The sequence below is a fragment of the Antechinus flavipes genome, chromosome 1 (assembly GCF_016432865.1).
Source record: "Antechinus flavipes isolate AdamAnt ecotype Samford, QLD, Australia chromosome 1, AdamAnt_v2, whole genome shotgun sequence".
In the NCBI taxonomy this organism is placed as follows: Eukaryota; Metazoa; Chordata; class Mammalia; order Dasyuromorphia; family Dasyuridae; genus Antechinus; species Antechinus flavipes.
The window spans coordinates 341285232-341311818 of record NC_067398.1 but is presented as its reverse complement, the minus strand read 5'-3'; the positions used below and the strand labels follow the sequence as shown (position 1 = coordinate 341311818).

Below are 26587 nucleotides of genomic sequence, written 5' to 3'. Positions count from 1 at the left end.
TATAATAGCTATTTCAAGTATCCTTCCCTTCCTGGGAAGCCATACCATATAACCATCAATAATTTTTAGAGAAGGAAAAAAAAAAACCAAAAAACAGCACAACTTATTGAAAAAACTCTAAAATACGGGGAATGTGTTACAACTGTGAAAATGACTATTAATCATATATTTATTATTTCTTTATCTTGGATACCATTTCCTTATCAGAGAAATTTGATGAAAAGCTCTGGTTTCTTCTTAGTCAAATCAGACTAGTTTTTTGTCCTTGATGTCAAGGATAGAGTAGAGACTGACCAGCAAATCAAATAGTTAAAAAACAAGCACAGGGCATAAAAGTTTCCAGAAAAATTAAGGAAAGGGTACAGGCAAATGTTGCAACTGAATCTTTTTTACCTCTAGAAATTTCAAAAAATTCAGAGACGCTTTTTGCACTGTCTCACTGCTTGAACAAGATAACTTTCAGATAATTGGATTTTAAATAAAACGTCATATGTGGAGTCATTGAGAACTTATAGTATGTGAGGATTCTCTTTTCTGCTCCAATAGACTAAGCAAATATAACTAAAAATTTTGATGCTTCACTGTGTTATGCCACAGTTCTCTTTAACTGTCCTGACTCAGTTTCCCTGTCTCAGTTTCCTTAACTGTTCTGTCTCTGACCCAGTAAAACTAAGGATTATTCGCTCTCGGGTTATGAAGTAGCAAGATAAAAGAGTAGATCTCCTGACTCTTTTACGGATTTACAATATCCTTTAGAATATTCCAAGATTAACCCATGATATCTTTACTTCTTTGTCTCTGGAATTTTTAGGTTTTATGGCTTCCCCTCCCTGATAAAAAAACTTTCCCTCCCTTTCTCTTCTTTGTCTCCAAAAAGGTATTTAAGAAGTTGGGGTTCTTCCATTCAGGGCTGGAGAATGGCGTCTGGCAGCTGTATGCTGGACGCTGGATTCTTTGGGTCCTCCAGCCCTGGGACCAATATGGATTCCTTGGTCCCAGTATACTTATCTCTGTCTGACTGGATAATCTGAGACGAGAGTCCTGTCCAGTCGATCTTACTCTCCCATTAATAAAATATTAAAAACTCTCTAATCTCTCTCCTGCCTCAGTTTCTCTGGCATTACAATTGTAGTTCTTTTCTTATGATTGTAATATATTTCCTTAGCTATATGGTGAGGTACATTGTTGATTCCAGTTTGGAAAGGACAAATAGAAGGACAGCTAGACAGATAATCTGATGTTTTAGTAAACCAAAATTCTTTGACTCATAATTAAGTTGCCAGATTTTTATTGAGCATAATTTGAAATACCTGGTTGAGTTTTCATTTCATTCATTTTAATATGCATACATGTGTATCTGTGTGTGTATGTCTGTGTGTGTGTGTGTGTGTGTGTGTGTGTGTGTGTGTATAAAATACCATATACTTCCCAAAATTTCCCTTTTTTCCCCTCAAAGAAGTCTTTTAAAATAATTAAAAGGGGGGGAGGGATAAACCCAGTTTGACAAAACTAACATATCCATAGTACTTTACTTCTGCAAAGAAGCTTTTTTTGGACTAAGCTTAATCTTTATAATTTTGAAGTATTTCATTTAAATTGTTTTGTTTTTTGTTATCTTTATGTAGTTGTAGTCATTTATTTGTATGTCGTTTTCTTGGTTTTGCTTACTTTATATATTCATATATGTCTTCTTATGTATTAATATTTACTGTTTCTTGCAAAACGATAATTTTCTATACATTCATTACAATTTGTTTAGCCATTTCCCCAAATAGCATCTACTAAGTTGATAGGGTTTTACTACTACAGAAAACGTTTTTATAAGTATTTTGGCATATATTTATTTGCCTTTCTTTCTGGCCTAGACTTTCTTAGTGTAATAATTAGCAGTGAAATTTCATCATCAGAAGGTATGTATGTTTCATTGTCTTTGTTATATAATTCCCATTGCTTTCCCAAAAGATTAGACTAATCTGTGGCTCCACTAACAAAACATTAGTGTTTTTATCTTTCCACATCTCTTGAAGCAACATTGATTATTCCCATCTTTTGTTGTCTTTGGCAATTTGTGGGTGCTAGGCAAAACTCACTTATTTTGATTTTATGATTTTTAATGATTTACAGTGTTCCTTCATAGTTTGCAATTCTTCTTTAGAGAATTGTTCATTTTTATTTGACTTACTGGAGAATGACTTTGATCTATAGTTGTCCATATGTCTGACATCAGCACCTTATCGGAGATACTTGATATAAAATTTTCCCCTCAGTCTCTTTCCTTTTTCTAATTTTGTTTATTCAAAAGTTTTTTAGTTTCATTAGATTTATCTTTTGTATTCATATACACTTAATTGATACTTGTACAGGGCCATTTTATAAGTAAATAATATCTTGGATCTGCATTATGTTTTTCTGAATTAATTTTTTTATATATAAAATATGGTAGCTCTAGGTACATTAATTTGGGGGGAAAATCATGTAACCAAGTATCATTTAGCTATTCAACTAAGACTTTATAACTTTGAACATAACAAAGAGTCAAAATAGAATTATCTTTATTGGTAAAAGAAAAATGATAGGGCTTATTATTATAAGGTTAGATGTTGAAAAAACCTGAATCCAATATCGATCATTTCGAAATGCCTCAGTTTTCTCATCTTTAAAATGAAAGGGTTAAGTTGCATTTTAATTTCATTTCTGTGCTCCTACTTTGAGGTTGTACTACAATTAAGATCAAAAAATTTATATCCTAATGACTGTGGTACAGAACATGTTGATGAAGTACAAAATCATTCTACCCTCCATAACCTGTCTACTAGTAAACCTGCATCTTAGGCAGTGTGTACCTTGCTTTGGCTCCCCTGAACTTTTAATTATGTAAATTTTCTGGTAAAGAGAGGAGGGACTTTTTTGTGCAGCAAGAAAATACCCATATAGAGAGACCAAAATCACAAATTGGATTCCTTGTCCAGACTAGTTAGCTGTGAAGATAATAGTGATTGCTCTTCACTGTCATGGACTGCTCTTGATCCAACTGTTGAGGTTCAGAATGATGAGGTTCGGCTCCCCTTGATTCAGGGAGCCAAATGATGGGGTTTGGCGTGGGGCAGGGAGTTGTAGGAACCCCCTTCTGGCGGTGTAGGTCCTTCATAAATGAATTTATGAACCCAAAAGTTAATCTGGAAAAAGAAGCTTATTATTGGCATTGGGAAGCCAGCCTTTACTAGAAGACTGAATTCCTTGGTGGCAGGTCCTGACAGAAGTAAAGATTTTAGTGGAGGAGTCATGGCAGAGAGAGAATGAGAGAGTTTCTAGCAGAGAAATCTTGACAGAGAGATGAATAAGGTCTTGTTAGGAAAATAGGTGAGAAAGATAAAGAGAGGGTAACGCTGAAAGAGAATATCATTTCAGCGGGCAGAGGGTTGCAGCTATGCCAATGGGAGAAAGAAGTTCCTTGGCATGGATTAGGTCTTCTGCAAGGAGATGGATTGAAGGAAACTTGTTTTATGAGCAGCTCTTGGTGGAGGCTGGGAGCTGTTTGAGCAGGAATCAGAATAGAAAATCTTGGAATTGAATGAGTGTCTCTGGGCTAATTTCCAATTCAATAGAAGTAGGAGTGGTCCTGGACTCAACTAGTCCCATCCAGATAACATATTGAAACCACTTTTATCTTGATTCCCTGAGGCGGATCTCTCAGGGGAGAGTCAGAGAGAAAGAGAGTTTGGGGGCTCTCCTTGTCAAGCAGCATCCCCAAAATTATGAGGTTTGGCACAGGGTAGAGAGTTGTGGGAACCCTTTCTGGTTGGTGCAGCTCCTTTGTAAAAGAATTTACAAACCCGAAAAGTTAAGACTGGCAAAAAGAAGTTTATTGGCACTGAGAAGTTAACTTTTGCTAGGAGGTCAACTTGCTCAGTGGCAAGATCCTGGCAGAAAAGTAAAGGTCTAGCAGAGGAATCCTGACAGAGAGATAAAGAGGGGTTAACACTGAGAAAAGGTTGTCTTCTGAGTCGGCAGGGGGTCCTTGAAGGCAGCTATGTCAAGGAGAAGTCCCTTTGCCTGGCGTGGTCCCGCTTTGGGCTTTGCAAGGCGAAATCTATTTTATCTTGGCTGGGGGCTGGGGCAGTTTGAGTTGAAATCAGACTGAAATCTTTCAATTGAATAGAGAGAGTTCTAGTTGAATGAGTGTCCCTGGACTAATCTTCAACTCAGTAGAGGGTGTAACAGAATGAAACTGCTTATCTTGATTCCCTGGTGCGAGTCTTTTGCTGGGGAAAGCTCCTCTTAAGAGTTCAAGGAGAATTTCTCAAGTGTTCCCCCCAAAGTCAGAGGATAGCTTCAGAGTTCCCCCCCATCAAAAATGTTGGGGGGTCACAGACTAGTATCTTCGAGGTGAGGTGTCTTCGACATGAATTTGCAGGCAGGCTTGAACCCATCTCCAAGTCAAGGGGCAGTTTATTGTAATTGTAATGCCAGTTGAAGCAGGCAAAATTCCAAATGAATTAAGCAAACAAGGAGGAAGCAGGAATTTATCCACTTATTTCTGCCACTGATCCAGAGGTAGAATTGAGGAGTAGTCTCAGGAATTTGATTATCACTGACCAGCAGATTCTGTATCTGACACTCAGCTGTGTATATAGGACTATCCTAAGACTAGAAGACTGAGAAACATTGACAGATTGTTAGAACAATAATACTCTAAGATCAGGGGACTTTAGGGTTACTATTGTTTCCTAAATGAAAAGGTACCTTTAGTGCTCTACACTCTGTCAGAATTGCTAGTAAACCCATTGCTAGCCATTGTTTTTTAGCTCTTTTGAATGAATTTACAAAGAAAGAAGTTAAATTAGATTGAGATTCTTAAGAGCAGAGACTACTTACTATCCTGCTCAATATGCAGCCTAGTGCCTAGCATATCATAGGCATTTTATAAGTGTTTGTTGATTTTTTTTTTAATATAATAGTCTACTTTTACATTGTACTCAAAATTTTTTTATATATATTATCTTGTGATCATCACAACTCTGAGAGATGAGTACTATGGGTTTTGTTATCCTCATCTTATAGATAGTAAAATTAAGGCCCACTTGTCTTTGTGAAATAACCACCCCATGGTCACATGGCTAATAAATGCCAGAGATAGAGTTCAAATCTAGGTCTTGTAGACTTTAAATCTAGTACTCTATCTACTACTTCTTACTCTCTTTTTTCCAAGGTTTGATATTGGAGGTGCTAGCATGATAGTTAAATGGGACCAAGAAATATGTTTGTAGGCAGATCAGATTAGTATTGTCTGAGTGACAAAGTCCAAAAAATAGTAGAGGAAATTTAAACTGCACTGGATCACTAAGATGAAATACAGCTTGTCTCCTTTTGGTTGTTTAAGAATTTCTCTTTCCTTTTTCCTTCCTCTTACAATTTCTCTTCTGTAATTTACTCTCTTCTTCAACTTTTGATAGGCCCTGCTTCTTAATTCAAAATGAATGACCACAAGAACGCCAAGGAGTAGGGACTTTATTTAAATAGCTAAGCATTAAGCCTCTGTGGTGTTTTGAAACAAGAATTCCTTAAAGCCATGTATTGTGTGTATAACAGCTAAAGAATCTCTGATGGAAAAAGATTTAATGCAAAATATCTTTTAAATAATAAACAGCTAAAATGTTCATTTTACATAGCTTTTGTTTGTTTGGAACATAAGTATAGCTCTTAGAATCAAAGCAAAAATACATATTTACCTGTCAGGAAGTTGTGTAGTCCAGTCCCAATTTTTTAGATGAGGAAACTAGAGCCCAAAGAAGTGAAGTCAGTTGCCTGGGACCATGCAGCTAGTTAAATGTTTTAAGGAAGGATTTGAGCCCAATTATTTCATACTTCAGGTCTGGACTCTTATCACCAAGAACAACAACAAAATATGTAGAAAAGTTCAAAATATATTAGTTCTCTCATCACTGACTTAGGACTTCAAGATCATTCCAAAAAAGTTAAGAGTGGTGCTAGCAACATGTATAACTTTAGGAAGTAACATTTGAGTAGAAATTATAATTGGAGAACTGCCACTTTAAACAGCCCCTGGACATTTTAGAAGGAACTTAGTGTCCTGTCCTGTGAGAGTGCTCACTATTCTGCCTGCTTTTTTTTATGGAGTTTTAAAACTTTTTGTTGATGCAAAATTTTTTCTTACCTATTTTTAATAAATTTTGCTTCTATGAAGAAGCTTTATTTTGTGGTGCTAATTTTGAAAATCAATCACTTAGACTATGCTTATTTGGATCAATAATTTATAAATAGAGCACTGCACTCTTGGCATGAGCTTTTTTGCTCTTTCTTTTTAATGATCAAGATTTGTTTAACATCCCATTTGATCAACTTCTGAAAGTATAGAGAGCTAATCAATTCTTTGGAAGTAAAAAATAGAATGATGTAAATGTAAGTACAATTAAATTCTTATGAGGATTTTTTTTTTCCTATTAAAGTCATATTTGCAGGATCATATTGAAGATCTAACATCTCTTTCCTCATTGTGCACTTGTTTTCTTCCCTATTTTTATTCCCAGGTCTCTTTGTTATTTTCCTTTTCATCTCTGTGTTTCTTAAATTTTGTTCTGACTTTCTTTCTCCATCACTTATTTTTTATTCTGCCTCGCAATCTAACAATACCATGAATTCAGTTCACCTTACAGAAAGCTCCCAAATTTATATATATATCCCTAATCTCTCTTCTGAATTCTACTCTCTCTCACACATTGCATGCTAGATTCATGCTGGATTCATGCTGGATATACCCATGTAACTGACCTGTAGGCATCTCATAGACAGCATGTACAAAATGGATACTCACATTACTCTGAAAAACCTTTCTTCTTCTAAATGGCCCCATTGCTAATGACAATACTACTATCTTCCTAGCTACCATATCAGAGTCATTCTTGACTTTCTCTCTTCCTCAACCTCCATATCTAATCACTTGCCAAGTTGTCTTTATTCTATCTCTACAAATCCTCTCATCCATCCCCTTCACTCTGTTCATATAGGTTCTCTCTTAAGTCTAAGCACCAAGAATCTTTCATCTGCACTGTTATAATGCTGTCCTACTTTCTTTCTCCCTTCCTAACCCCCTCCCCCATCTTTATTGATTCTCTATTGTCTCAAGGAAAAAATAATAAAATCCTCATTGTGACATTTAATGCCTTTCATTACCTGCAGCCATATTTCCAATGTCATTTCATATTGCTTTTCTTCAGATACTCTTCATTTTAGTCACACTGGCTTGCTAGCCTTTCCCAATACATTGTGTGCCATTTTCTGCCTCCCATGCTTCTATATAATTCCCCCACCATCCCTTTTCACTTCAGCCTAGTGGGATTGCTTGTTTCCTTGAAAGTATAGATTGTTTTTGCATCAGCCAATTAATAGCAAGTCCTCACTCCTTCTTGAAATGACTTTGTACACACTTTACCTTTTGTTACTTCAGTGAATCGTAAGCTACTTAAGGACAAATTCTATTTTTCTTTATATCTCTGGTTCCTGATATTGATATCTTGAATATAGTAGGAACTTAATGAGCTAAATGGTAAATTTTATTTTATTTATTTTTTTATTATAGCTTTTTATTTACAACTTATATGCATGGGTAATTTTATAGCATTGACAATTGCTAAACCTTTGATTCCAATTTTCCCCCTCCTTCCCTTCACCCCCTCCCCCAGATGGCAGGTTGACCAATACATGTTAAATATGTTAAAGTATAAATTAAATACAATATTAGTATACATGTCCAGTTACTTTGCGGTATAAAAAGAATCAAACTTTGAAATCATGTACTATTAGCCTATGAAGGAAATAAAAAATGCAGGTAGATAAAAATAGAGGGATTGGGAATTCTATGTAGTGGTTCATAGTCATCTCCCAGAGTTCTTTCGCTGGCTATAGCTGGTTCAATTCATTACTGCTCTATTGGAACTGTAAATCATAAATTTTAATGTTTTATAAAATGTGAAGTTTATTTTAAAAATATTATGTAACCTTTTCCATTCAAAATTACTTTATGTGCCCCCCTATTTTAAATATAAAGTACCTGAGAGCTTCCTGTTTTTAATTTGAAAGGTACCTTATTTGAGGGAAAGAACTGGTTTTTGAAATCTTTGAGGGCATATGTCCAGATATAGCTTACTTATTTAGGTTGTAGATAGTCTATTTTGCTTATATTGAAAATACTTGTGAGGCACTTTTTATTTCATTGAAGTTAATCACTTTATTCAGTGTTAATCTGAGTAAGAAATGTTTCTCTTTAGCTACAGAAGACAAATTGTACTGTCTTATACAAAATGGACATGGTAGTGATGTAAAAAACATGGTCATTCTATTGTGTGTGTTTTGTTAACTTTTATTCTTTGAATTCTAATAAATGTAAAGTAAGTGATTTAGTCTGATTAGTTTTCAGATAAATAAAGAGATTATTTAATGTGAAAGTAATTGATTTCTCTTTTAATATTATCTTTTATCAATGATATGTTTGTATTTTATACTAGTCAGATAATTTTACATTGAGCTAAGTGATCAAGTAACTGTTTTTTTGATCAAAAATACTCAAAGGTAAAAGAATTCCTTTTTATTTTCCATGATGAAGAAAGTTGAAGAAGACTTGACTAAGGAACAAATATGTAAATGAAATTAAATTAGTAATACTTTATAAGATTCTTAAGAATTAGATAGGATTTTTTTTTTTTTTTTTTTTTTTGCAGGTGTCCTTATTTACATCGGACTACTGGGGACACTGAAAGAAAGTATCATCTCAGATATTATAAGACTGGTACATGTATTCATGAAACAGATGCTCGTGGCCATTGTGTGAAGAATGGACTCCATTGTGCCTTTGCTCATGGCCCTCTTGATCTCAGACCACCAGTATATGATATAAGGTGAAATAATCTTTTTTCAACTGAGTTGTAATTAAACTCATTTGTATAATTGTTCTATAATGGTTTGCATAGTAGAACCAGCTATGATGTCACTTTTAAAAAATAATCATTTACCTAAGTAGTCACATTTTTGAGAGTAATTTTTTTTTTTAATAAAAATATTAAGTTCTAATACGGCTGAATGTAACTGCAGGGAACTTACTAAGTATACAAGGTTATGAGATAATATCTCCAAAAGAAGTTAACAATTCAAAATCCATTCTAATATGTAGGAAATAAAATCTTTAATAAAGCTTTTGGGAATCAGGTCATATGTGGGATTCCAAGAATGTTGGGGGTTTTCCTTGGCAGGATATCTGCTAATGACTTCACCTTTGTCTTTAGTCGTACTTAGGGTTCTTAAGAGTGATATAACAAAATGAATTTAAATATTTTATTTAGGGAATTAAAAAAAAAGGAGTCTGAAGATTTAATATTTGTAAACTGACTTGTTGTTTGGTTTTAGGGAACTTCAGGCACAAGAAGCCTTACAAAATGGCCAACTTGGCAGTGGTGACAGCATTCCTGATTTGCAACCTGGAGTCTTAGCTAGCCAGGCAATGATAGAAAAAATCCTTGGGGAAGATCCCAGATGGCAAGGTAACATTCTGTCATTCAGCCTCCTCTCACCTCTTGCTGCATCTGTCTTTGTGTAGGTTTTGTTGAGTATTTAACCATAAGGTGAATTGAAATTCACTGGGCCATCCTCAAAATAAAGTTTTTCTATAATTTGGAAGTATATATTTGCTCTATTCATAATTATCTTTTTAGACCATTGGGGGGAGGGAGCGGGGGGAAAGGGAAGGAGCGGGGTGGGGGGGTGGGGGAGTTTCCTAGAATTAGAGGGACATTTTTATACCCTTACTATTATTGATAATTTTTGTTTTCATCTGTGTGGTAATTTTTCCACTGTACTGTTGTCTCTTTAGCAAAATTACTCTGCCATGTGGATATATTACAGGGCATGCTGGAGGCCTTCTTGTCTTTTTTTTTTTTTTTTTTTTTTTTAATCTCAAGGTATCAGGGTACTACTCACCTTTACTGTCAATTTTATCTCTTTTTTGATGTTAACTGAATCTTTACCTTTTATAGTCATATCTGTTTCCAATCTGTTTCCAGTTACATCTTTTATTCCAGCTCTTAAATATAAGTCCTTGATAACAACACGTTTGCAACTTACTTGCAGCTATATGTAATTTTGCCATTGCCCTTGGAGTGAGATTTTTAAAAAATTTCAATAGTATTTTATTTTTCCAATTATATATAAAGATAGTTTTCAACGATTACTATCTACTAAACTATCAACTAAAAAAAAAATTTTTTTTTTTTTTTGCAAGGCATTTGGGATTAAGTGACTTGCCCAGAGTCACACAGCAGGACAACATTTATTTTTGTAAGATTTTGAGTTCCAAATTTTTTCTCCCTCCATTCCTTACCTTCCCTCTCCCCAAGCAATCTGATGTATGTTATGTATGTACAGTCATTTTAAACATTTCCATATTAGTCATGTTGTGAAAGAAAAATCAGAACAAAAGGGGCAAACCACAAGGGAAAAAAGCAAACAAAAAAAAGTGAAAATATTATGCTTTAATCTTCATTTAGTCTCTGTAGTTGTCTATCTGAAGGATGGCCTCCATCCCAAATCTGTTGAAATTGTCTTGGATCACTGTATTGCTGAGAAGAGTTAAATCTTATTATAGTTCATCACAAAGTCTTGCTGTTACTGTGTACAGTGTTCTCTTGGTTCAGCTCACTTCAGTCAGCATCAGTTTATGTTAAATCTTTCTAGGCTTTTTTGAAATCAGGCTTCTCCTCATTTCTTTACTTTTTTTTTTTTTATAATAACTTTTTATTGATAGAACCCATACCAGGGTAAGTTTTTTTTTTTTTTTTTTTACAGCATTATCCCTTGCATTCACTTCTGTTCCGATTTTTCCCCTCCCTCCCTCCACCCCCTCCCCTAGATGGCAAGCAGTCCTTTACATGTTGAATAGGTTACAGTATATCCTAGATACAATATATGTGTGCAGAACTGAACAGTTTTCTTGTTGCATAGGGAGAATTGAATTCAGAAGGTAGAAATAACCTGGGAAGAAAAATAAAAATGCAATCAGGTTATATTCATTTCCCAGTGTTTTTTCTTTGGGTGTAGCTGCTTCTGTCCATCTTTGATCTGAATTAATTCTCTTTATTGAAGAGATCCACTTCCATCAGAATATATGCTCAAACAGTATCATTGTTGAGGTATATAATGATCTCCTGGTTCTGCTCATTTCACTCAGCATCAGTTCATGTAAGTCTCACCAGTCCTCTCTGTATTCATCCTGCTGGTCATTTCTTACAGAACAATATTATTCCAAAACATTCATATACCACAATTTACTCAACCATTCTCCAATTTCTGGGCATCCATTCATTTTCCAGCTTCTAGCCACTACAAACAGGGCTGCCACAAACATTCTTGCACATACAGGTCCCTTTCCTTTCTTTAATAGATACTAAAAGATACTTTCTTTAGTAGATACTTGGGGATATAAGCCCAGTAGAAACACTGCTGGATCAAAGGGTATGCAGTGTTTGATAACTTTTTGAGCATAGTTCCAAATTGCTCTCCAGAATGGCTGGAAGTGTTCACAATTCCACCAACAATGTATCAATGTCCCTGTTTTCCCACATCCCCTCCAGCATTCCTTATTATCTTTCCCTGTCTCTCTAGCCAATCTGACAGGTGTGTAGTGGTATCTCAGAGTTGTCTTAATTTGCATTTCTCTGATTAAATGATTTGGAGCATATTTTCATATGTCTATAAATAGTTTCAATTTCTTCATCTGAGAATTATCTGTTCATATCCTTTGACCATTTATCAATTGGAGAATGGTTTGATTTCTTATAAATTAGAATCAATTCTCTATATATTTTGGAAATGAGGCCTTCATCAGAACCTTTGACTGTAAAAATGTTTTCCCAGTTGTTTCCCTTCTAATCTTGTCTGCATTTATTTTGTTTGTACAAAACCTTTTCAATTTGATATAATCAAAATTTTCTATTTTGTGGTCAATAGTGATCTCTAGTTCTTCTTTGGTCATAAATTCCTCCCTCTTCCATAGGTCTGCGAGGTAAACTATCCTATGCTGTTCCAATTTATTTATAATCTCATTCTTTATGCCTAGGTCATGAACCCATTTTGATCTTATCTTGGTGTATGGTGTTAAGTGTGGGTCAATGCCTAGTTTCTGCCATACTAATTTCCAATTTTCCCAGCAATTTTTGTCAAATAATGCGTTCTTATCCCAAAAACTGGGGTCTTTGGGTTTGTCAAACACTATATTATTAAAGTTATTGGCTGTTTTGTCCTTTGAACCTAATCTATTCCATTGATCAACTAGTCTATTTCTTAGCCAATACCAGATGGTTTTAGTAACTGCTGCTTTATAATATAATTTTAGATCTGGTACAGCTAGGCCACCTTCATTTGATTTTTTTTTTTCATTAAATTCCCTTGAAATTCTTGACCTTTTGTTTTTTCCATATGAACTTTGTTATTATTTTTTCTAGTTCATCAAAGTAGTTTTTGGAGAGTCTGATTGGTATAGCGCTAAATAAATACATTAATTTAGATAGTATTGTCATCTTTGTTATATTTGCTCACCCAATCCAAGAGCATTTAATATTTTTCCAGTTGGTTAGATCAGACTTAATTTGTGTGGAAAGTGTTTTGTAGTTTTGCTCATAAAGTGTCTGATTTTCCCTTGGCAGATTGATTCCTAAATATTTTATACAATCAGTAGTTACTTTAAATGGAATTTCTTTTTGTAACTCTAACTGTTGGGTTTTGTTAGTGATATATAAGAATGCTGATGACTTATGTGGGTTTATTTTATATCCTGCAACTTTGCTGAAGGTGTGGATTGTTTCTAATAACTTTTTGGTAGAGTCTCTGGGGTTCTCTAAGTACACCATCATATCATCAGCAAAGAGTGATAATTTGGTTTCCTCATTGCCTATTCTTATTCCTTTAATCTCTTTCTCAACTCTTATTGCCAAAGCTTGCATTTCTAATACAATATTAAATAGTAACGGTGATAGTGGGCAACCTTGTTTTACTCCTGATCTTATTGCGAATGGTTGCAGTTTGTCCCCGTTACATATGATGCTTACTGCTGGTTTTAAATAGATGCTACGGATTATTTTAAGGAAAAGTCCATTTATTCCTATACTCTCAAGAGTTTTTAATAGGAATGGATGTTGGATTTTATCAAATGCCTTTTCTGTATCTATTGAGATGATCATATGGTTTTTGTTAATTTGATTATTAATGTGGCCAATTATATTGATAGTTTTCCTAATACTGAACCAGCCCTGCATTCCTGGTATACATCCTACTTGATCATGGTGCATTATCCTGGGGATGGTTTTCTGTAGTCTTTTTGCTGATATCTTATTTAAGATTTTAGCATCAATATTCATTAGGGAGATTGGTCTATCATTTTCTTTCTCTGTTTTCAACCTACCTGGTTTAGGTATCAGTACCATGTCTGTGTCATAAAAGGAGTTTGGTAGGACTCCTTCATTCCCTATTTTTCCAAATAGTTTATAAAGCATTGGGGCTAATTGTTCTTTGAATGTTTGGTAGAATTCACATGTAAATCCATCTGGTCCTGGGGATTTTTTTTTAGGGAGTTGATTAATAGCTTGTTCTATTTCTTTTTCTGAAATGGGACTATTTAAGCAATTTACTTCCTCCTCTGATAATCTGGGAAGCCTATATTTTTGAAGGTAGTCATCCATTTTGCTTAGGTTATCAAATTTATTGGCATAAAGTTGGGCAAAGTAACTCCTTATTATTTCTTTAATTTCCTCTTCATCAGTGGAAAGTTCTCCTTTTTCATTTTTAAGACTGCTAATTTGATTTCCCTCTCTCCTTTTTCTAATCAGATTTACCAAAGGTTTATCAATTTTATTGGTTTTTTCATAAAACCAACTCTTAGTTTTATTTATTAGTTCAATAGTTTTTTTACTTTCTATATTATTAATTTCTCCTTTTAATTTTAGAATTTCAAGTTTAGTAATTGATTGGGGGTTTTTAATTTGGTCTTTTTCTAACTTTTTTAGTTCCAGGCCCAATTCATTGATCTTCTCTTTTTCTATTTTATTCAAGTAAGCCTCTAAGGATATAAAATTTCCCCTTATTACTGCTTTGGCTGCATCCCATAAATTTTGATATGATGTCTCATCGTTGTCAGTATCTTGAGTGAAATTATTAATTGTGTCTATAATTTGCTGTTTCACCCAATCATTGCTTTTTTTAAAAAAAAAATTTATTTTATTTAATAATAACTTTGTATTGACAGAATCCATGCCAGGGTAATTTTTTACAACATTATCCCTTGCACTCGCTTATGTTTCGTTTTTTCCCCTCCCTCCCTCCCCCCCCTCCCCCCCCAAGATGGTAAGCAGTCCTATATATGTTAAATATGTTGCAGTATATCCTAGATATAATACATATTTGCAGAACCAAACAGTTCTCCTGTTGCACAGGGAGAATTGGATTCAGAAGGTAAAAATAACTCGGGAAGAAAATCAAAAATGCAAATAGTTCACATTCGTTTCCCAGTGTTCCTTCTTTGGGTGTAGCTGTTTCTGTCCAACATTTATCCATTGGAACTCAGTTAGGTCTCTTTGTCATAGAAATCCACTTCCATCAGAATACATCCTCATACAATATCGTTGTCGAAGTGTATAATGATCTCCTGGTTCTGCTCATCTCACTTAGCGTCAGTCCATGTAGGTCTCTCCAAGCCTCTCTGTATTCATCCTGTTGGTCATTTCTTACAGAACAATAATATTCCATAACATTCATATACCACAATTTACCCAGCCATTCTCCAATTGACGGGCATCCATTCATTTTCCAGTTTCTAGCCACTACAAACAGGGCTGCTACCAACATTTTGGCACATACAGGTCCCTTTCCTTTTTTTAGTATCTCTTTGGGGTATAAGCCCAATAGAAACACTGCTGGATCAAAGGGTATGCACAGTTTGATAACTTTTTGGGCATAATTCCAGATTGCTCTCCAGAATGGTTGGATTCGTTCACAACTCCACCAACAATGCATCAGTGTCCCCGTTTTCCCGCATCCCCTCCAACATTTATCATTATTTTTTCCTGTCATCTTAGCCAATCTGACAGGTGTGTAGTGATATCTCAGAGTTGTCTTAATTTGCATTTCTCTGATCAATAGTGATTTGGAACACTCTTTCATGTGAGCGGTAATAGTTTCAATTTCATCATCTGAAAATTGTCTATTCATATCCTTTGACCATTTATCAATTGGAGAATGGCTTGATTTTTTATAAATTTGAGTCAGTTATCTATATATTTTGGAAATGAGACTTTTATTAGAACCTTTAATTGTAAAGATGTTTTCCCAGTTTGTTGCTTCCCTACTAATCTTGTTTGCATTCGTTCTGTTTGTACAAAGGCTTTTTAATTTGATATAATCAAAATTTTCTATTTTGTGATCAGTAATGGTCTCTAGTTCATCTTTGGTCACAAATTTCTTTCTCCTCCACAAGTCTGAGAGATAAACCAATCATTCCTTAAGATGAGATTATTTAGTTTCCAATTACTTTTTGGTCTATTTACACCTAACTTTTTGTTCAATGTAATTTTTATTGCATTGTGATCTGAAAAGAAAGCATTTACTATTTCTGCCTTCCTGCATTTAATTTTGAGGTCTTTATGTCCTAATATATGGTCAATTTTTGTGTAGGTTCCATGAACTGCTGAGAAGAAAGTATGCTCCTTTCTGTCACCATTCAGTTTTCTCCAGAGATCTATCATATCTAATTTTTCTAATATTCTATTTACCTCTTTAATTTCTTTCTTATTTGTTTTGTGATTTGATTTATCTAAATCTGAGAGTGCAAGATTGAGATCTCCCACTATTATAGTTTTGATGTCTATTTCTTCTCGCAACTTTCTTAACTTCTCTTTAAGGAAGTTAGATGCTATACCACTTGGTGCATATATGTTTAATACTGATATTGCTTCATTGTTTATAGTACCCTTAAGCAAGATATAGTTTCCTTCCTTATCTCTTTTAATTAGATCATTCTTTGCTTTTGCTTGATCTGAGATAAGGATGGCTACCCCTGCTTTTTTGACTTCACCTGAAGCATAATAGATTCTGCTCCAGCCTTTTACTTTTACTCTGTATGTATCTCCCTATTTTAAATGTGTTTCTTGTAAACAACAGATTGTAGGGTTCTGATTTTTGATCCAGTCTGCTATCCGCCTCCTCTTTATGGGAGAGTTCATCCCATTCACATTTACAGTTAAAATAACCAATTCTGTATTTCCTGCCATCCTAATATCCCCAGATTATACTTTTCTTTTTCTTGCCCTCCTTCCCTTCTTCCCTAGTATTAAACTTATTGGTCCCACTAACGTCACGCAGGTCTCCCTCTTTAGTATCCCTCTCTCCTCCCTTTGAATCCCTTCCCCTTTTCTTGTTCCCTTCCCTTATTACTCTTTTTCCTTCTCCCTTTTCCTCTCCCACTTTTTTAATGAAGTGAGAGAAGAATCTGTATAAAACAAATATGTCAATTGTTTCCTCTTTGAGCCAACTCATTTCTTATGGAATAATAACATTCCATTACTCTAATATTCCATAATTTATTTAGCCATTCCCCAATTGATGGGCATCCACCCAATTTTCAGTTTTTTGCTACCATAAAAAGAACTACTATAAATATTTTTGCACTTGTGGGCCCTTTTCTCTTTTATCTCTTTGGAATACAGACCTACTAGTGACACTACTAGATCAAAGGATATGCACAGTTTTATAATCGTTTGGGTATAGTTCCAAATTACTCTCTAAAATTTGCCTCAAGTTTAAAAAAATAAAATAGGAGACAAGGGTCTCAGCTGAAAGAGGGAGTCATGACAGTTTGAGGAAGGATGAACAAGTTTGGAAGAACTTGTGTGGTGAGTTCATGAAGGACGCATGAAAATATTAGTAGTGACCCAGCTAACATTATGTTACATAAATTTGTAATGTTTGCTGTTAGTATAGTTTCATGATTTTCTCCAGATTTGTTCAGTGGCACATGTATGGGAATGAAGGTGCAGATTACGGGAGTGATATAAAGACTAAGATTTGGCCATACTCTAAGGGCTTGAGTCTTAATAAAAGAGGACAGTGTGGAGTTAAATTAGTTCACCAAGGATCCAGATGGGGAATAGAAAAGGGTGGGAGATAGCCTGGGGAGAGCACTGAAGGGATTGAAGGTTCCTTTGGGTATGGAGAACAAGGTTTGGGCTTGTGACATAGAGATAAGAGTAACAATAGATGCAGATCAGAAAAGGGAATTTCAGAGATCATGAATATGTATGTGGAGCATCTGGGATTAATGACAAGATCAAAGAGATATGAACATTTTTGTTGTAGGATTGGAGAAGAGCATAGGAAATGAGTAAATTAAGGAACTGTGAGATTGGCACACGTGAGGGATTGTCACTGTATATTGAAGTTCCCTAAAATGAGAGCAGGAGGCTGCAAGCCATGCACTGAACTTTTGGAGAAAAGTTTACTTTGTTTTAATGCCCCTATTTTATCTAATAGTTTGTGATCAGTTAAGGGCTTTATCTCTCCTATTTGCATTGTCCTCCAAAGATATGCTGCAATAGCATCCTTAATGTTCTTGTCTGATTTTAGCATTCTCTTACTCAAAAACTTTTGAGTGGCTTTTTATTTCCTATAAGATTAAATGCAGACTCTTTAATCTGTTATTTAAGGTCCTCCACAATTTCACTTCAACCTCATTGAAGGAATATTTTCAGCCTTATTTCGTTTAGCTCTTTTTTATGCACTCTAATATTCTAACTGAACATGATTATTTACTTTCCCCTGCTAAAGATATGGGATTTCTCCCTTTTCACTTATTCTTATGTTACTTTGAACTTTTTTTTTGCCTTTTATACAGTCTGCTTTTGATCGTACTTCCATTTCTGTACATGTCTTTTCCTTTGCTTCCTTTTTAGAAAGTCAGTTTGCTTTAGAATAGTGACTGGTCTTGAAGAACTGATTTTGAATCCTGTTCTAGATAATTATTAGCTTTATTGCTCTAGTTTAGTCACTTAATCTATTTGAATCTCAGTTTCATCATATGGAAAATTATAATAATACTCTCTCACAGGCTTGTTTTAAGAGTCAAATGAATAAAATATTGATCAGGTACTTTGTAGACCTTCAAGTCTATGAATAAATGAATGAATGAAAAAAAATTAAGTCCTTACCTTATATCAAGCATTGTGTTAAGTCTTGTAGATATAAGACTGAGACAGCATATCCAAGAATTTAATCTGATCATGGTTTTAGATTAGGAGACTGTAGAAGAGGGAGTAAAGTGAATTATACCTAGTACTTTCCTAAAATCACGTTCTATATGAAACATTTACTAATAAGGAGAATAGAGGGCCCAAGGTAGAAGCAAAGCTGTTAGTGAGAACAGGGTGGAGAAAGGTGACCAGAGAGGAGAAATGTCAGAGAAGATTATTATTAACACCTTCAACATTGTATTAAATTCTTTTAGAGCTGGGACTGTAGTTTGTTCTTAAATTCCTAGTGCCTAATAATAATAGCCAGTACTTAAATAGTAGTACTTTATTGGTTGTAAAGTATTTTGCATCCTACATTCTTGTTTGATCTTCACCACCTAACAAAGTAGGTGCTTTTTTTTATCCCCATTTTATTTTTTTTAATAGTCATATTTTTATTTTCCCCAGTTACACGTAAAACAATTTTTAAATTTAAAAAAAATTTTTTTTTAAAGTTTGAGTTCCAGATTCTCTCCCTTCCTCCCCACCCCCAAACCTCATAAAGAAGACACATGTGAACTTATGCAAAACATTTCCATAAAAGTCATTATGAAAGAAAACATAGATTCTCCCCTATCTCAAAAAAAATCCTCAAGAAAGATAAAGTTAAAAAAAGAAGCTAGAGTATGCTTCAGTCTGTATTCAGATACAATCGGTTCTTTCTCTGGGTACAGAGAGCATTTTTTATTATAAATCTTCAGAGTAGTTCTTGGATCATTGTATTTTTGAGAATAGCGAAATCATTTATACCTTTTCTCCCCATTTTGCAGATGAAGACAAGAGGACAAGAGAAGCTAAATAACTTACCCATAAGATCACACAAGTGATGATTTCTGAATTAGGATCTGAATTCAGATCATCTTGAATTTTTTATCTACTTTTATCTCTTTCTTAAGTTCAACCTCCCATCCACTATACTATCCACCTGCCCAACACATCAAAGATGTTTTAATTGAATTAACATGAATTTTTCATATTTAAAATGGCTTCAAATAACAAATCTTCCACCAGAAGGTGGAGGATGTAGTACTTTGTCATGATTTATGAATTATAGCGGATTTTTGAAGATCAATTTCAATAGAATATAAGCTTTGGCAGTTACTGTCAAGTAAGAAAAGCTTTTAAGGTCAGGCCTTTTTCACAGATTTAATGTCTTTCAGCTATTGACTAGCTTTGCTAAATGTGGAGAGGATTATCAGAAATAATTTGGTTTCCAGGTGATGCATTTTCTCAGGAATGGTAGCTTATGGTGATTTCTTGAGGTCCAAAGTGGTCATCTTTGGTAGAGAAGTAATATCCATCCTGATAGAATCATTGCATAACCTGAATACATATAAATTTTTAAAATGGAATAATTTTTCCACATTTTCCTTTTATTTGTTTCCCTCCAGTTTTCATTATTTCCAGGGATTGGAATAGGATTTGCATTCTAATCTAGGCTGGTCCTTTTTTTATCTGGATTACCATGGACAGATCACTTTACCTCATTGAGCCTTGATTTTCTCAGAAAAGACTTACATTGCTTCTCTACCCTTATAGTTTCATTAGAGCAGTGTTATTTGTACTTCTCTTTCTTGTTAAGAAGGAAATGGAATAAAAATACTTTGTGGCTATAAAGCAGTATGTAAATATTATCTATTTTTAAAGTTATGAACTATTTTCAGGAAAACAGATGTAGGAAACTTCTTCCCCTCAAATAGTCATCAAAACCTTTGAGCAAAATAGTGCAAAAAATTCATTGAGAATGATTGTGCATGTCTTCATTTGCTTCTCATGTCTTTTTGTCTAGAGCTGTTGTTTCACCAAAGTAGTAAAGTATCTGTGAGGAGTCTCCCTCTGCCAATCAAATCAGTTATGCAGCTGACCTTAGGGAATTCGTCATATTCTCTTTTATTCTTCCTTTTATTCTCTCTTATTTACCATTTGATAAAAGACTTGAATATTATTTTCTTTTTAGTTTAAGTAGAATTGATATTCATTGAATTTAACATCAGTTTATATTAATTGAATTTAATGTCAGTTTCATTGCAGTTAAGTGTTGTCTTCAGCTATGTGGTTATAGGCAGAGGGTTTATTTTTCTTTTATTCTGTTCATTTCTTAAGGGTTTTTCTGTATTTCTTTTTTTCCTCTTAGTCACCCATATTTATGGGTCAATCCTGGTTATTACATTTTTTTTCTTTTGCTCTAGATCTATGATTTAGTTGATTTTGGAGACCTCTAATGTAGGAAACCTCCTCCCATCTCCAGTTAATGCAGATATACATTTCCAATTAGTCTGTAGTATAAAGACTTGCCTCCAACTACTAAGAGGTTAGCTGACTTCTCATAGTCTCATAGCTAGCACGAGTTACAGGCAGATCTTGAACACAGAGAGTCCACATTGCCTCTCTTCCTTTAGTCCATGTGACCATGTCATTCTCCTTTTCAGAAACTCCATTGGGTCCATATCGTCCCTGAGATGAAAAACATTTAGCATCCAAGAATATGAGATGTGTTAAGGAACTCAAAGGTCATCTAGTCCAGTCTGTTCTTTCCAGGCAACTCATTCTATTTCTTTATAGTTCTCATTGTCTCTGCTTATTGCTTTTCCATATTGCTCCTGGTTTGGTCCTCTTTGATCAAACAGAAGGCATTTAATTTCTCTAGAGAGGAGATACTTGAAGACAACTGTCATGGGCTAAAAATGCCCACTTCTTTCAACCAGTTCTTATATGACATGGATTCACACCTCTTTACTGTTTTCTTTGTTCTTTTCTGGATCCTTCTTAAACTCTGTTGAGAACTAAATATATATGTGAGAGTCATGTGTAAGTCATGTAAGAGCAGGATTCAGATATAAGGTAATTTCCTATATCTGGAAGCTATGCCCTCTTTAATGTAACCCAATATCAAGTTAGTTGAGATTTGTTTGGTGTTTTTTTTTTTTTTTTTTTGGCTGCCATATTATATTGCTGGCTAATATGAAGCCTGTATTCTACTAAAATCTCTCAGATCTTTTTTAGAACCATGCCTTCTTCATCTTGTAAAATTGATTGTTTTTTTCATAACCATATATAGGATTTTACATCTATCCCTATTGAATTTCATCTTACTAGATACAACCCAGTGTTGTATCCTGTCAAGATTTTTTTGGATATGGGTTGTTATCCAATATGCTAGCTTTCTTTTTGTCTTTTGCAAAGTTGATGAATAAACTTTCTTTTATCTAAAGCAATTGATAAAATTGCTAAGTAGAACTAGATGAGTATAGCCTGAAGAGTGTGTTGCACCATAACAGCTACGTATTGAGACGTCCAAATAGTTCCAGATCCACTAACTATATTGTTTAATAACTAACTCTACACTTTCTTTTTAAGAATAATATTGAAGCAAAACCAGGAGAACTTGTTCACGCTAATATCAAGATATGATGATTAAATATGATAGACTTAGCTGTTCTCAACAATGCAGTAATCCAAGACAAATCCAATAGACTGCGTAAAATAATCCAAGACAAATCCAATAGACTGCGTAAAAGTGGCATCTGCAAGTAGAGGGAGAAATATGGAGACTCAATGTGGATCAAAGCATCACTTTTTTGTGTTTGTTTTTTTTTAGTTTTTTTTCCCTATTCTGAGTTTTCTTTCACAACATGAGTAATATGTGTAAGGGAAGGAGGGAGAAAAAATTCAAAATTTTACAAAAACGAATTTTAAAAGCTATCTTTATGGGGCAGCATAGTGGATAGAGCACTGGCCCTGAAATCAGGAGGACCTGAGTTCAAATCCAGCCTCAGACACTTAATACTTCCTGGCTGTGTGACCCTGGGCAAGTCACTTAACCCCAATTGCTTCAACAAAAAACAAAACAAAACAAAAATCTTATCTTTACATATAATTGAAAAAATAAAATACTATTGGGGGAAAAAATTCAATATTAGAAAGGTTTGTTAAAATCTAGGTAGTATCCATAGTATTGTCATTTTCTTCTAGTTTAGTAATCTTATACAAATTGTAAGTGAAATTAGACTTGACCTATTATTTAATTAAGCCATTTGAGTTCTTTGTAAATCATTCCTTTTTCTTATAGGTGTTCACTAACTATCTCTTTAATGATTTAGTCTAAAATTTCCCCAGAAATTGAAGTCAGACTCACTAGCCTACAGTTCTTAGGCTATTCTCTTGCTTTTAATAGGACACTATTTGGTCTTCTCTCAAGTTTTAGGGTATTTATTACTTCTGTTTTCTATGTTCTTTTAGGATCCAAAGATGTGCATATTCTCTTACATATATTGAGTATCTCTTTACATGTATTGAGTATCAACATTTATTAGCTATTTTTCTTTTGTCATTTCCAGGAAATCTTTGCTATTGAAAACAGAAAGAAAATCAGAATTGAACTGCTCTCCTAGTTTTAATTATCCCCATACAAATCCAGCCTCTCAGACACTTAACACCTCCTGGCTGTGTTACTGTGGCAAGTCATTTAACCCTAATTGCTCACCAAAAAAATTAGTATAATTATCCCCATAACCCCAAAGATTCTACCCTTTCTTTTTTTCCCAATAAAATTAAAAATATTTTTTTTTGTTTTTAGTTTCCATCTTCAGCCTGAATTCATTTTCTGACACTATTTTTATGAATTACCGTGCTTTGATATTAATTCTCTGTTATCTGAGATTGCTTGCTTCAGTTTTCTGAACATTTCTTTTAAAAGTTCAACTTGTCTGGTAAATTCCCTTATCTGTCAACAACAATCTCTTTATATGGATCTTTTTTTTCTCTTCTTTTGGAATTTCTCTCTGTGTCTTCAGAATTTTATTCTTGAACATCTCTCCCTTATAGACTGGCTTCCTCTGAAACATTTCAGCCCATGGTATCCCACCTCTTTCTTTTCTCTTAACTCTTTGAAACCTGCTTTCTCAAATATAAATTCTTTTTCCTTTATCACAAATTCTAGGATGGAGTAGTTAGTTCCCTTCAGGGTTCTCAATTATTTTCACTCTAGCATCAATTTTTTCCTGTTACTGGGGGTAAGATCCAGCATAGAATTTCCCTTTGCTTATTTGTGGCTCGCAGGTTTCTTGTAGGCAATTCTTCTCTCTCATTTAACCAACATTTATGAATGTACACATTTCATAGGATCTTATATATAATAGTCACAACAATATTATCAGATGTTTTGTTTATATTTATATATATATATATATATATATATTTTTTTTTTTTGATCAAGTTCTTTTTAGTCACAAAGCCATTCTTCATTCCCTCTTGTGTGGTTACTAAATATGTTTTTCTTAATAAAATTGAATTTGTTCTTGGTAGATAATTCTGTATACTTAAGTTTTAAGAAGAAAACTTTTTTATTTACCTTTGCAAAACCTTGTCTTTTTCTCCCTCTTATACACTCCCCCCCTTCCCCAAAACAGCATTCAATCCAGAGCAGATTAAATATGTGCACAACTCCAGACAAGTACAAAGGACTCAAGGGAAAATGCTATCCATAACCAGATAAAGAACTAATGACCAAGAATTCAAATGAAAGCATATTTTTTCCCACTTGTTTCTCATGTTTGAACTTTTTCTTCTTTCACAACTGTTTTACATGATAGCACATATGTATAACTCTTATCAAACTGCCTGCTATCTATGGAAGAGGGGAGGGAAAGAAAGGGAGAAAAATTTGGAACTCAGAATCCTATAAAAATGAATACTAAACATTTTCTTGACATGTAATTGTCATTACATTATATAAAAAAAAGTTGATTAGAACACCAAAAAAAAAATTAACAACATTTATAAAACATGGGATATTTCTTCAATTCTGAGACAGGGGTGAAAGCTTCTTGTTGATAGAGTTATCTTTTTCTGTTTGTATCCACAGTACTAGGCACATAAAGATTGTAGATTTAGACCCAGAAGGGACTTTAGCGGCCATCTAATCCAAAGGTGAGAAAACTAGAACCCAGGGGAGTTAAGTAATTTGTTTAAGGTCAGGCAGATAGTAGTGACAGGAGCATGCATTTATAGCACTTGAATTTGATTGGGTGAATATTAATTTATTGCTGTTTGCAAATGAAGCATTTGGTTTTGTTTTGTTTTTTCAGATACCAATTTTGTCTTGGGTGGCTACAAGACCGAACAGTGTCCAAAACCACCTCGCCTCTGTCGTCAGGGTTATGCTTGTCCACACTACCACAATAGTAGAGATCGAAGAAGAAATCCCAGGAAATTTAAATACAGGTGAGCTATTTTATAAAATAGTATAATAAAAGAACTAGAACTTATTGATATTGGAGCACTTTCAGATATATTCATTTTACTTAAGAGATATTTTTATAAATAGTTCTTACTATATGTAAATTCTTATTATGCAGATTTGACTTTATGTAAAGAATTCTTTTTTTTTTTTTTAATAACTTTTACCATGCCAGGGTAATTTTTTACATTATCCCTTGCACTCACTTCTGTTCCGATTTTTCCCCTCCCTCCCTTCACCCCCTCCCCCAAATGGCAAGTAGTTCTATACATATTAAATAGGTTTATGTAAAGGATTCTGAAAGAAATTTGCATTCCCATGGGGAAAAACCAAAAATTTTTGTTAATTTTACTATATAGTACTGTCCTCTTTGTTCCTGCCCCTTGACTCAATATTCTGTGGCCTCCCAATGCTGCCCTTCTTCTAACCCCTGTATTCCAACTCTCCCTCAAAAAGAAAGAAAGAAACCCTCCAAGTGAAAGCAGAAGAGCAGACAGTAGGAGAGACTGGAGCTTGGCCGAGACCTCTGATGCACAGAAAGAAGACCTTTGCCCTTTTCTGCCAACCCATCTGTGCATCTGTCCCCAAAGTGTCTGTCTTCCGTGTGTCTGCTCTCTGGAACTATGTGTGTGTCTCCAGTCCATATTTGTTCCTGACTTCAAATACACTGTATGTCACTCATTCTTTCCTATCTATCTTCATTTTGTATTTCTGCTTTCCCTTACCCACCATGTTTTTCTTCTTGATTCTGGTCAGGCCCTCTTGTGTCTGGGCCTGACTCATTTGTGTTCTTTATCTGCTTCCTTCTCCATACCCAGTCTTCATATGTCTGTATGCTACCCTCCTCACTCCAGGGTATTGGGTCTCCTTCTTTGCATTCATTCTCCTTTCCTCAGTCTATAGGCAAATTTGTATTACTTTAAAAAAAAAAAAAAAGCTATGACATGTTTGTTTTTAATTAGCTGTGCCTATCTTCCCTGTTTTTATGCTTTAACTTCCTGTAATTCCATTTAGGATTATCTTAATGCTCTCCTTAATAATTTCAAAAGTTGTCCTTTCATACCTTATACATTGTTTTGTTCATAGTTGAACCTCAAGAATTGTGTTGATAGTATTAATATTTCTTTTTAAACATTCTGTATTATAGCTTGACTCATAGTTCCTTAATTTTTCATGGCATAGTCGTAGAACCATGGACCTGTGATTTCCTTGAGGAATGAATTCTCATAAAGAAGAACTCTCTGGACATTTGTTTTGCATCTTGTGGTCTTAGAAAATTGTTTGGGTCCTGAAAGATTGAATTGACTTACTGAAAGTCATACAGCTAGTATGTGCCAAAAGCAGGGTTTGAACTCTGTTTCCAAAGTCTAATAGAATTTAAACTGGTCTTTGTGCCTCTAGTTCCATCTATCTATAGTCCATCCTTCACACTTTTGGGGGGAAAAAATTTCTTAATTCAGAGTGTTATTCACTTGTCCAAAATGTCTAGTGTTTTCCTATTGCCTATATGAAAAATTCAGTTAAATTTAACAATTATTTATTAAGTAAATACTCTGGCAGTCTCTATATAAGTACTGGGAATTAAAAGACAAAAATTTAAAAGACCCTTTCCTCAAGGAGCTTGCATTCTATTGGGAATAGTATTTGCACAAAGGATAGTCAAGATATGAAAAACAAAAACAAATACAAATACCTTTTTTTTTTTTTTTTAATAACTTTTTATTGACAGAACCTATGCTAGGGTAATTTTTTACAGCATTATCCCTTGCACTCACTTCTGTTCTGATTTTTCCCCTCCCTCCCTCCACCCCCTCCCCCAGATGGCAAGCAGTCCTTTCCATGTTGAATAGGTTACAGTATATCCTAGATACAATATATGTGTGCAGAACCGAACAGTTCTCTTGTTACACAGGGAGAATTGGATTCAGAAGGTATAAATAACCTGGGAAGAAAAACAAAAATGTACGCAGTTTATATTCATTTCCGAGTATTCTTTCTTTGGGTGTAGCTGCTT

The 26587-nt window shown here is 34.3% G+C and overlaps 1 protein-coding gene across 6 annotated transcripts in view; it reads left to right on the top strand.

Moving 5' to 3' along the window:
* The window catches only part of UNKL (unk like zinc finger), a 143186-nt gene that overhangs the window by 29217 nt on the left and 87382 nt on the right, over positions 1–26587 (top strand). For 5 of the 6 annotated variants that reach the window (XM_051969409.1, XM_051969412.1, XM_051969411.1 and 2 more), the window contains exons 3-5: positions 8736–8912; positions 9418–9551; positions 24422–24557. In XM_051969409.1, the coding sequence (XP_051825369.1) occupies positions 8736–8912; positions 9418–9551; positions 24422–24557 (447 nt within the window). Of the gene's footprint in view, positions 1–8735; positions 8913–9417; positions 9552–24421; positions 24558–26587 lie in introns of those variants that run through there. The other variant, XM_051969413.1, reaches the window with a different exon arrangement.